Source organism: Pleurodeles waltl, chromosome 8, assembly GCF_031143425.1.
Source record: "Pleurodeles waltl isolate 20211129_DDA chromosome 8, aPleWal1.hap1.20221129, whole genome shotgun sequence".
NCBI lineage: Eukaryota > Metazoa > Chordata > Amphibia > Caudata > Salamandridae > Pleurodeles > Pleurodeles waltl.
The window spans coordinates 120,835,983-120,849,214 of record NC_090447.1 but is presented as its reverse complement, the minus strand read 5'-3'; the positions used below and the strand labels follow the sequence as shown (position 1 = coordinate 120,849,214).

The 13,232-nt window shown below is 43.7% G+C and overlaps 1 protein-coding gene across 1 annotated transcript in view; it reads right to left on the bottom strand.

Moving 5' to 3' along the window:
- The window catches only part of ACER3 (alkaline ceramidase 3), a 194,816-nt gene extending 186,210 nt beyond the window's left edge, over positions 1–8,606 (bottom strand). Inside the window, exon 1 of the mRNA XM_069203905.1 lies at positions 8,394–8,606. Within this exon, the coding sequence (XP_069060006.1) occupies positions 8,394–8,496 (103 nt within the window). The 5' untranslated portion in view covers positions 8,497–8,606. The remainder of the gene's footprint in view (positions 1–8,393) is intronic.
- Positions 8,607–13,232: the final 4,626 nt, after the last annotated feature.

Below are 13,232 nucleotides of genomic sequence, written 5' to 3'. Positions count from 1 at the left end.
AGAGCCAGTTTCCTAAAGAAGCCAAAAACCAAGAGAATTCAATTGCTAACAACAAACGTTTAAAAAATATTTCTCACACTTCTCCCGAGAAATACAGTACCTCTCTTGCATGGTTAGACCTATATTGCTCATGACAAGAAAGGCCCCAAAACGTAGATACATCAAGTTGTCACCAAAATTGGCCCATTCTGGCGATGTAGGTAGCTGACATATTTTGGCCCAGGCTCAGTCACCACCAAGAGAAACCTATCAAACTCAAACATTTCTGAAAATTAAACGCCCAGTGGACTATGCAATTTTATGACTTGTGTGGCTCTTATATTTTTGTCTTACCCAGAATGCCTTACACACCTCAAACTTTGGCTGAAGTCACACATTTTCTTCGTATTTCTGTGAAGCAAAGTTACAGAATCTGCGGAGATCCAAAAAAAGAATTTTCATGGCACCCTATGGTCCACTCTTCACCTGATAAAAATGGTACTTTACATGCATGGCTGGGACTATCGCCCATGACAGGAACAGATCAAAACTCAGACAGGTTGATTCTAATGACGTCCTCACATGGTTACAATTTTGGTCTGTTACAGTGATGTGTGTTAGGTCCACCCACACATGGAAGGCAGCGTTTCAATCAGGAGATGCATGGGAATGCAGGGTAGTAAGACTTTAGCCATTGACTGCAAGTGCCCAAATTTTATGTCACATAAGTATGGGGAAAATGGCCTTTTTAGACCATGCTTTGACATTTACAGGGCATTCTGGGCAAGAAAGTGTCCTGGAATTCAATAAAAGTAATTGCACCCCTGAATTCCGCTGGGTATTTAGGTATCAGAAATGCCCAAGTTTGAAGAGTTTGCTGGGTGAGAGCTGACCCAAAGCAAGAATAGTGCAACAAATAAACATGGCACGTTAGAGATAAATGGGATTTGTCCCCTCTGTAATGGCCTTGATGTCAAAACCACACTCAAAAAGAATCCACATTTTCTCTCGCTTACAATGGGGATGGGGAAGTTCTAGGACACAAGGAGTGGGATGACTCAGAAAGACTGAAAGGCCCTTTAGGGTGGGTCAGGCCAGATGTCTGGGTGGGCTACTCCACCCATTAAAAAAAAAAAAATAATACTAATGGCGCCAACTGCTTTCACATTTAATTGTGTGATGTTCACATGCTGCTCCCCACACAATACAAAAAGAGTTAAACTCAGGACACAAGGAAGGATCTTCCCTTGCACCCTGATTTTACTTTTTCCAAAGAAAATCCTTCTGGTGCATTCACCAAAAGGATTTTCTCCATGAATGTGGAGGATGAGACATTCACGTCCACTGAATTCCAGTGGTAGTGTGGAGGACATAAACGTCTCGTTCTTCACAGTTAGGGAGTTAAGAGTCGGGACCTCCTTGTTTATTCTGGACCTGAGCATCTCCAACCCCTGAAGGAACTGTGCTTACTGGAGGACAGGGGTGAAGGCTCAGGTCACAAAGGTAATTTCAGAATTACATGTCCATGAAGAAAGACTAAGGCCCTTATTAAGAGTTTGGCGGGCGGCGGAGGCCGCTCGCCAAACTCTTTGGGTCGGAAAACTGCCTCTTCGATTTTCCACCCGCTGGCCCTATTATCAGTTTCCCCGCTGGCCCAGCGGGAAACTCACCACAACTTAGACGCTGGCTTCTAATCGAGCCTGCGGCAATGTTGCAGTGCGTCGGGTGCAAGAGCACCCATTGTGCTTTCACTGTCTATAATTCGGGCAGTGAAAAGCGCAACAGAGCTGTCCATATGGGCCTCTGCAGTGACGGTGCAACCGCCTTTGCATGACGGTGGCAATGAGAGTAAAAGCAGGGCATCAAAAATAGATGGAATAATGTTGGTGAATAGTGCCTAGTCATTTTTAAACCCTGGACACAATAGGATGTTTGAGACTTGTTATAGGAAAGCTAAGTGGTTAGGACTTTTCTTTGGACAGATCTTAACTGGTGTATACAGCAACTTGATTAAGAACCCAAATATTTGAAGTGAACTGGATTGCACAATGTTTGAGCCTTTTGCCAGTGTACACAGGTACTGATTAGGTTATCAGGAGACATGCAGAAGTTGACAAGCTTAAAGTGAAGTTCCATGCTTAGGGTGAAGGTTTGTAGTTGCACAGTAATGTGGTAACTTTTGAATCGTTACAAAGGGTGCTCAGTTGATATTATCAATGTTGACTAATATTTCCCATCACCCAAAGACCGAGGGTCATGCAACACCAGCCCCTTTTATACAGATGAACTTCTTTTATTGAGTCAAACAAGAATCCAAGAATTGGCCTGCAGAGTCTGTCTGATACTTCACAGCTATGGACAAATTCACAATCCAGTAGTAAACCCCAAGAGAACCAAAATCCTGATCAAGGGAAACAAAATTAAAACAAAACAGGGGCTTGGTACCTGAACTGTAGCCAAATTAAGATGGAAAGTCAATACAAATATTTAGATGCTCTTATTGACAATCAAGGTTCATTTCGGCCTCACAAGCAATATATCAAAGACACAGCCACATTGCTCACATGTTCTGTGGCTGTCGAAAAAACACCAGGGCTGGTCCCCGACTGCAATCTTAATTGTCATGCAAGCACAATTATTCTCAATCACCGCATATGGTTCAGAAGAACTGAGGGGAGGAGATACACAATACCTAGAAAATATCATTTTCAATTTCAAACATGACTAGAATTCAGATCAGATAAACAAGTGCCCGGCAAGGATCTTTCCTGGGGGATGCTTCAAACTCTGACGAGCCAACCTGACTGTTTTGGCAGGAAAGTATGTAATCAGGTGAAATGGTCCCGGCATGCAATTTTTAAAACAAAATCTCTGTCAGCCTTGCAAATAAGAAGCAATTGCCACACTCCAGTGAGCTTAGGGATCGTTAAACACCTCACGAAAAGCATGCAAGCCCTTTTCCTCTTGGAAAATAAAGAAAAATTAGCAAAGCCTGCCCACGCCTGGACGCATATCACAAGTTACTCTTCGCTTCTTGTGCAACCATGCTAGGCCTCTGGCTTCTCCAGGCTCTTAAAGAAATAAATTCATGCTGCTTCAATTGGGAGGATTACCAACCTGACTCATCCCTAAAATGGCTAAATATCAATCATGGGAAGAAATTCAGACTTTGTGATGTGCGTAGACAGAATCAATACAACACACTGTGTGCTCTTGCCCAGTGTTGTTAACTGACAGAAGGAGCAGGTTAAGGACTTCAACAGATTGGACATCAACCCATGCAGGAGTGCTGTAGCAGTGTCCATGCAAGGAACCAATATCGTGTGAAGTGCCCGCTTGGTAAATCAACTGAACTTTGCAGAAAATAAATTGAAACCTATATGAGCAAATTAACTAAGAGATGATTTTGTTCTTAATTATTTGCATGGAACATTTTTGCAAATTGTTTAATATGCAACGGTTTTAAGTCAGCATAAATACATTTAGTACCTTTTTTACTTTTAAACCGTTTGTGACTACTGCATATGTTTGGAAAAAATAAATTTTTAAAAAAACAGCATTGAGTGTGGCAGGGGGTCCTTGTGATAATAATAAAGGATACATGCAGGTCAGGTCTGAGTGCATGTGAAGATTGCTGAATTAAACAATGTGTGTGATAGGTGTAAGACCTAGAAAAACAGACTGTTTAACTAGCAAATGCTAACATGTGCTTGACTGCCATGATTTTGAGTTTAGAAACTCAATGTTTTTTACACTTCAAATTAACAAAACAGAGAAATTAAGCTTTCTCTATCTCTAGGCCATGCTTTGCAAGCAGCGTGCTTCAGGAAAAGGGCAATGTTGGCACATTTTTCAACAAATTAGGAGCAGAGTATGAATGACCACCCACTCCTACTGTGAGATATCATGGTATGGTACGTATATAAGTCACAGGTGCAGAAGTTGGGTTAGACACATGGAACTGTTGCTGAAGCATAATGATGAAGGGTTGAATTCTGATTACTACAACAATGACATCAAAAAGTGTGGAGGTATAATACAAATGTGTCATCATAATTCATGCTTCATAAACCAATACGTATAGTATATGAATTAGATGGATGGTACTACCCAAATACTTTGGGTAGGGAATAGATTAACACAGTAGGGATGCATGATGAAATATGATCGGGACTTAGCTAATATTTGCTTTAATCTGCATAATATCTTCCAAGTTGTTTATAATAATAATCATTCTGATGTATGATTCAGTATCTGGCACAGGTGATAGGAAACAAAAAAAACCTTTCAAGCACCCTGATTCCACCCCCCCCCCCAAAAAAATTAAATAAGAAACAGTAGTGCATTTGATAGCACTTCACTGGATGTACCCTACCTAGCCTTACCGAAGTGCCAGGAAAAAAAAAAAAGAAAAAAAACACTTTCATCCTTTTTTTCCTGGCCTCTACCCCACTAGTCAAAAAATAAAAAAGATATTAATGGGAGCCATAAGACTCCATAGAAAACTAAAAGCTCTTCAGAAACCTAGTCACCTATTTGAAAGTCTAGAACAAAATAACTTGTTACATTGGTGCAGAGGGTCAGAGGTGGCGAGTGAGTTGTGACTGCCACCACCCGGCAGAGCAGTCACATATATACGTGGGGCAAACCCCTATAACCACCCAATCCTGCGCTGGGCTGTAAGGGTTGACTGCAGGGCCTGGCCTGTATGCACCCAAACCCAAACTGCGCACTGACTTTAGCCGTGCGCAGCATGAGCTTGGATGCAGTGTGTGTGGGGGGTCCATTTTTTTCTTGCTCCACGGATCACCTGTGGAAGTGTGGATCCACGGATCCAGCAGCCGATCCGTCAAAAAAAATTATATAATAATTGGACAATTTTTGCCCATGAGGGACCCCTCTATGTGTTCTATGGGGTCAGGATACCTGTATCCTAACCCTTTATGTGTTTTTTCACTGATCATTTCCCACCCCTGAGCCGTGCAACAAAAGAAAATGGCGGAAGCAACTTTTCTGTCAGGTGCGGCCAGCCATTCAGGGCCTTGCTTTTCCCCTGGATCTGTGAGTCAGAGGTCCTGTGTATCTATATTTTTTAAACTCTACTATCTCAGAAACTACGAACAGATTTTCACTAAATCACAAAAAGAGTACTTTTGGGCCCAATATCTAGCTTTCTGCCAAATTTGGAGTAATTCCATTCATCGGTTTGGGCTGTAGTCATATCTAAAAACCCTTATGGGAAATTCCATGGGGAAAAAGCGTATTGGGACCTCCCCCCTTTTCTATGTTTTTTTATGGGGATTGGGGGGAGAGGAGAAAGAGATCAACCTATCCATAAAGTCCCTTAACTAACACACACACACACACACCCCTCCCCCCCCTCTTTAAATGGGCCGGCACTTTTTTATTTTGAGAGAGAGAGGACCGGCATATCTCAAGAAAAATGTAATACTTTTAATTGGAGAGTACCGGCACTTCTCAGAAACAAGCAGGTACTCTATTACAGAGTACCTGCACTTCTATTTTTCCATTTAAAGCACTGTACATATATATATATCCATCTAACTCCCTACACTTCTCAAAGACTAACCTGGTGCAGATGGAGCATTGCACACCCTTTAGACAGCATTTATTTGCAGCAGTCCTCATCAGGACTTCACGAGGAACCAGGTGGACTGCATCAGCAGAGAGCACATTCCTGTCACACAAGTTTCTATATCCTGCAGGTCAGGTCCAGCCAAATGCCATGTTGTATTGACAATGACAACAGGGGAACAGGTGTAAGGCTTCAGCAAATCTGCTTGATCACTCTACAAAATAATGTGTTCCCCATGGCCGAAATTAGCTTTAGGAAAGTTTGGTGCAGAATTATCAAAGGGGAAAGTTATTGCAGATATCCAGAAACAACACTGCCCATTCATGTAATATGTAACACTGAGATGTGTACATCTTGTAGAGCCTAATGGGGTGGGGGGTTGAAATGGCTCAGAGACCTTGATCATGTTTATGTTTCCTGTGATAAACTTGTAATGGTTTTTAAATGCCAATAAACCTTATACTAAAAATAAGCATTGCCCTTTCACAGCCAATGATAAAACTGGAGACAAGTAAAACAGTGCGTTTTTTCTGGTTTGGTGCTAATATGTTGGCCACTTCTTAAAAAACAAGTGAATGTTGTTTAGCAGTAGCATTTATCTCTGCCTCTCGATTCCTCTTGCACCAACACCAATGTTCAAAAGCATGTGGCTCCTCTTGTCTTCCCTAATGGTTGTCCAACAACATCCCACCAGCACTATGAGCTCCCCAATGGTTTACACTAGCTACATTCATAAAACACAGGCAGTTCTGAACCTTCAAAAGCAAGGTTCCAAATTCCAATAGTACAGACCCATAAAAACTCAGGTCTTCTACAGGTCTCGGTCCGACTAATAAGTCAGCATTATTTTCACAGCCAAACATTGGAGATTATGTCTCCCACGATTAAGAATATTTCCAGAAATAAAATGTTTCATCTGTAAATGTCCCTAATCTATCTTACCCAGAGTTGGTCACTTATCCCTCACTCAGGCCTGGAACCAAAAAGCATCTCTGCAGCATTGGTCTGGCTTTCTACAGGTCTTCAATAATAAATATTATCTTCATGCGCCCCTCTGGGTTCTGGAGTTATTCATCAAATACTCAGCCTTACACCAAATCATACAACCAAACCCAGTGCGATTACTGGGCCAGAATACTTGTTACCTGTCATGTATATTTTATTGCTTAGGCTTTTGAGGAAGGTTTTTAAAATCCTTCCATTTGTTGCCAAAAGACTTATCATCCAGGACCTTACCATCTCATGCCTAGATTATGGTAATGCTTTGTAAACTGGATCCCCCAAATTTGAGATCAGAAATCTGCAGGTGGTGCAGAATGCCTCGGCCAGTTTGCTTTTAAATATACTGAGGCATGAGTGACCCAAATCAGCTATTTCCTCACTCCACTGGCTCCCTGTTGAACATCGCAGAGTTTAAAACCTTATGCTGTGTTCACAGAGCCCTGTATAATAGAGGTCCTTCCCTGCTTAGGACACTGGCTTCTTTCTACATATCTGCTAGACAGCGTAGGTCCTTAACAGCTGCTCTGGCCCTTATTCCTGGAGTAAAGAAGTCTAGATGGGGTGGAAGTTATCGGTCTTATCGTGGGGCCAAGTTATGGACTTCCCTGCCTTTCAGCCTTCACCTTGCCAGCCATGAAGTCTCCTTTCAGAAAGCACTAAAAACTTGGCTGTTCAAGGCATAGCCCTTCAGTCTACTTTTCAGAGTTTCGCTCTCAGCGCTGGGAGGCCTTCGGGTAGCCATGCGCTCTATAACTTGACATAACCTAACCTAACATTATATATACACAACTACACATATATCAATACGATGACAGTTATTTATGGTGCTTATTAAGAGTTTCTCTAGCTAGCACCCTCTCACATTAATGGCTGGTCTGACGACGAACTACAGGAAACAAAGTATAGTGATAAAAACTAGAAAACTACCCAACATACATATCCCACTCAATTAACCGTCATTTGAAGAACCCAGCTCCCCTAAGCAGTAGGTTAATTACTGATTTTCTTAAACCCTACACATCATTGACCCACATCAAAACATTCAGATTCGACCAACATATCATTTTTTCAGGGTTGTTTTTTTGAAGCTGCATGACTCAGCGTGAAAACTACAGTGCTTATAGTTCAGATTTTTAAAAATAACAAAAGCAACATTGTTACTTATGTGCAGCACATGAAGTGAAAAGTGGGGACAACTGTTCCACAATGGCAATTCAGAAATGTCGACGTTTGAGATAAGTTCTCAAGAGGCAGAGTGGTTCCAAAGCCACAAGGGTTCATTTTGTGTGTTTTGTACGCTTGCTACACATTGACCGACGTTTCGTACACAAAATAATCATTTAAAAATATACCTAGTGTGCACCCACCAAAAAGCAAGCCAAGTGGCCGCCCGGGATGCTGTAAGCATGAGTTTAGGTTTCACCTGCTCCCACAGTGCTGAGAGTGCAGATGAGGGTGAGTCAGATTGCTACAACAGCTAAACCACAAAGAAGTGGGCTGTACTTCCACTATACAACCGGGAAGAAGGCAGGCACCGGACTGGCGCCGGCTAGCCACCGGCTTCCTGACAGCAATACTGACAGCGCCTGAACTACATCAACCCCACCCGTCCCTCGCCTCCAGCGGGGGGCGGGAAGGTTATCACCCGGAAGAAGGGGTTATCTGTGGGTGATGGACAGATACATTCGCCAGATACACACACACACACATGTTTATGTGTCGCTCTAGCCGAGGCTTTTTATAGGGTGTGCGGCCGCGGAAGAAAACGCGTCGGGATACGTGATGTAAAATAGTGCGTCACAGAATAAAAACTCACAGAATTCTGCGACGTAGAAGGAGACGGCGTAGTTCTCCTCGCACCACTCCAGGGTGGAGGTCGGCGGACCCCAGTAGCCGGGCCTGTCCGCTGCGGGAGCCATGGTGGAAGCGGGAGGGAGAACTGAGTGGATGGAGAACGAGGCTCCGCCCCGTGGAGGCACCCGGTGCCTGGCGGCGAAGGGCAGGCGGGCCTGGGAGGAGGAAAGAGAGAGTGGGGAGGAGACTAGGGGAGGCCTGATTTTGCACGGGATTGTCTACCCGCCATGGCAACGGCACACGCCAGAGAGAGGGGGCCAGTCACCCTTGCTTTCTCCAGTCCTGCACAGTAATTAAAGTAGACCTGGGAGTGGTTTCTGCTGGTTTGTCATACTCCGGCTTTTCACAATTTGGACTAATTGTCGACTTTAATTGAAATCAATGGATAATTGTCAGTTTTGACTTTTTTCACCGTTTGAAAGTTATTTTTATCACGTGACCTGGACGCTGTGCGGTCCAACACAACAGAATATTGCAAATCGAAAAAAATTCTTTAAAGTTTGTTTGACAATCTTCCCATATTTTACCTGTTAGTTAGTACGGCCAGATATAACGAGCAGAGTCTGTAATTCAGCCCTTCCATGTGCCACACATGTCGGGTTATACGAACGCATTTGAAATGTTTTTCCTGCATCACACAAGCGCCAAATATTGTAAAGCAATTTGTGTTTACCCTGTGTTCTGTGCTCACTCAAGATAAATATATTGACCCCGTTTTGTGCAGGGTGGTTGTTGCTTGAGGTAATTGCCGAGGTGATCGGTCTCAGGGTTAGGGCATTAGATGTGAGTACTAGTGTCTCAGGCTGCCTGACATACTTCGCAGGTGGACACCCGTGCTTTGAGTTGGTGTCTTTTTGGTGTTTTTTCCTCATGTTTTCACTTTCAGTCGTTTCACATTTTAACTTCTTCATGGGTTTCTTAGTGGTGAGCTTAAACTTAAGGTGCTGGAGACTGTGACTGTTCACTAGGTGGCAATGTATCAGTTATAAAGGGGAAACTGTACATGGGGCAGTGGGCATTGCCCTTTACATGAGCCTTTCAAATCGCTGCTATAGTCCTTGAAGCAAAATTAGAGGCCAGGTGTTAGCAATGGCCCTTTCTGTAGGGTTATCCCCAAACGTTTTGCCTTTCTCCTGCTGCTAACCAGGTCTAAAGTGCATGTGCTGTCACCCATAAAAACCTGGTGTGTTTGGTTTACACCTGTTTGGCTTATTTAATTTACTTGTAAGCCCATGTTGTATATGTTACCATGACAATGGAATTTCTGGTATGTAAGAAGAGTAAACAAGTAGTGGAATGTTGAGGGCGGAGATCAGAGAGTCGGTTGGAAGCGGAGTAGAAGGAGGGTGGAATATGTGTGCCGTGACTACTATCGTACTTGTGCTTCGTTCCTGTAATTTGTACCAAATAAACTTCTTCTTGGAACTACGAGCCTCCTGTGACCTCACTACAAGGTGGCGACGAGCGGATTCAATGGAACCTTCAAGTGTGTACACCACTTTATGATTGACTACTGCTTCCTATCATTTAAATCTTCAAGCAACTCTTACGACGGCACATATATTTCGCAAGTATTTTCTATGTAAATTGCAGATAAGGTAAATTTACCTTCAGCTGCAGTTGGGCGCGCGAGTCAAGGTGTGTCTGCGCTTGCACTCAGCGAGTGACTCCTTTCCTGGAGAGGTGAATGTACGCATGACTTCAGCGCGTGCGATTCTGCGCGTGACCAGCGCATGACTTCCTGATTCTGCGCATGACCAGCGCATAACTTCTTGACTACAGGTCACGCTACATGACCCTATTCGCGTCCATCTTGGATCGGGAAAGCGTTACTAAAGAAGAAATTGACTACGGCTACTTTAACAGTGTCGGGGAAAGCGTTACTAAAGAATAAATTGACTACTTTAACAGTGTTGCTGCGTTTATTGTTAACCCTTTCAACTTATCTTTCTGCATTCACAAAGTAAATCTTTCTAAATAACATTCTGACTACTTTTACAGGTTTTTTTCTGCGTTTTATTATCTCGTTCAGCTTACCTTTCTGCATTCACAAAATAAATTAATGGACTTTTATCTTCATATTTAAAAAAAAATAAAAAACACTTTTATTTGTGGTGAAGCACAAAAACTGTGGACTGGTACTCAAAATGTGAAAATTGGTCATTGAACAATTCCACAAATATGAGTGCTCAAAACTTCAGTCTTGGTCCTCCTCAAGTTTTTTGGCCTTCTGGCTCTTCCCCAACAATGAAATGGGGAGAGTGGAAAGAATATTTTGTTAACTACATTCAAGCTGTAGATGAACTCAAGAAAATGTCACCTGAACAGATGAAAATTTTATTACACTCACTTGGTCCTCAAGGATTAAAAACGTATTATCAAATAACCAGGACCGCTACTTTGGGTGACATTAACGATTTTGATGCTGCAATCCATGATCTTGATTTACATTTTAAACCTAAAGTCTGCATGGGTATTACTAGATTTACATTTTTCCAACACAAACAAGGAAAAGAAGAATCTATTGATGATTATGTTGCTGATCTAAGTCAGTTAGCAATGGACTGTAGATTTGGGGTGTTACAAGATGAGCTTATTAGGGATCAAATGGTTATGCACACTTGTAATCCAGCTGTTCAAGAACGATTATGGGTAAACAAAGACTCTGCTCTTGATGATGTTTTAGCGATCGTGCGTACGCCTGAGATTTCTAGTAGATGTGCTGTAGAATTAAAAAAAAGAATTGAAGGATGTAGATACTATCTGCAAGTTGAAAAATAAAACTACTCATGATTCCTTTAAAAAGGACAGAGAAAACAAAACTAGACAGCAACCTAGGTGTTACCGTTGTGATAGCAAGGAATGTTTAGCTAATAGCAGGAACTGTCCAGCACTTAAACAAAAATGCAGCAATTGCGATACTATTGGCCATTATGCGAAGCTATGCAAGAAGAAGAACTGCATTAAGTGCATCTGCGAGGTTGACAGAGATGATTCTGTCACTTCAGATGGTGATGATGAAACAAACCGTGGAAAAGTAGCTAGGCTGTGTAGCAATTAGTTTTTTTGGTTTTGAAAACAAAATCCTGGACCCATCCCAGTCAGGGTTCCGCAGCAACCACAGTACTGAAACCGCCGCCACCGACGACATCACGGCCCTGCTTGACAACGGCGAAACCGTGGCCCTCATCCTCCTGGACCTCTCGGCTGCCTTCGACACCGTCTGCCACCGCATCCTACGGACACGCCTCCACAATGCAGGGATCCGGGACAAAGCTCTGGAGTGGACCACCTCCTTCCTCTCCGGCAGAACCCAGAGCGTCCGCCTCCCACCTTTCCACTCCGAAGCTTCCAAGATCATCTGCGGGGTTCCCCAAAGTTCGTCCCTCAGCCTTACACTTTTCAACGTCTACATGGCCCGCTCGCCCGCGGCGCCCCGCTACACAACCTCAACATCATCTATGCCGACGACACCCAACTGATCCTCTCCCTCACCAAGGACCCCCTCACTGCCAAATCCAACCTCCACGAAGGAATGAAGGTCATCGCCGAATGGATGAGGAACAGCAAACTGAAGTTGAACTCAGATAAGACAGAGGTCCTCATCCTCGGCGCCAACCCCTCAGCCTGGGACGGCTCCTGGTGGCCGACCGCTCTGGGAGCAGCCCCAACACCCACCAACCACGCACGCAACCTGGGCATCATCCTCGACTCAACACTCTCCATGACCAAGCAAGTCAGCGCCGTCTCCTCATCCTGCTTCAACACCCTCTGCATGCTCTGCAAGATCTACAGATGGCTCCCCACAGATACAAGAAGAACAGTCTCCCAAGCCCTCGTCAGCAGCAAACTTGACTACGGAAACACCCTCTACGCAGGAGCCCCGGCCAAACTCCTCAAACGACTGCAATGCATACAAAACACCTCCGCACGCCTGATCATCGATGCCCACCGCCACAGCCACATCACTTCCCTTCTGAGAGACCTACACTGGCTCCCCGTCAACAAAAGGATAACCTTCAAGCTCCTCACCCACGCACACAAGGCGCTCCACAACACCTGTCCAGCCTACCTCAACAGACGACTCACCTTCTACACCCCGTCCCGCCAACTCCACTCAGCCGACCTCGCCCTCGCCACCGTCCCCCGCATCCGAAGAGTGACTACCGGAGGCAGATCCTTCTCCCACCTCGTCACCAAGACCTGGAACACCCTTCCCTTGCCCCTGTGACAGACCGAAGACCTGCTGTCTTTCAGGAAGCGGCTCAAAACCTGGCTATTGAGCAGCAGCAGCACCCCCTCCCCCCCCAGCACCTTGAGACCCTCACGGGTGGTAATGACAATAAGTAATTGCACACGTGTACAAGTTACAATAAAACAGTACATCAAACATCAAATATTGATTTTAAAAAATAATACGATTGTATCCAGAATAATGTCCTTTCTTGAACTCAAATACACAATTTATTCCAAATGTAATTTAACAATCCAAAGATCCATAAGTGTGTCCTCATAAAGATAAAGTCCCAGATCAAACAATCTCTAATCCAAAATTTCAAATCAATTCAAGTTTCACTTGGTGATCCGAACATATTCCAAAAATCCAAAATTATTCCATTCAAAAGTTTTTATCCACTTGCTTGTCCGTCAACACGTGTTTCATCCGGGGAGTGCCCCTGGATTTCTTCAGGACCTCCTTCCAAATAGACTTAAGTTGTCTATCCAATTATCTTGCCAACCTGATACTCTGAGACATCGCAATATGTTTAGCTATGGTCGATTATTGTTGCTTGTATTAAGT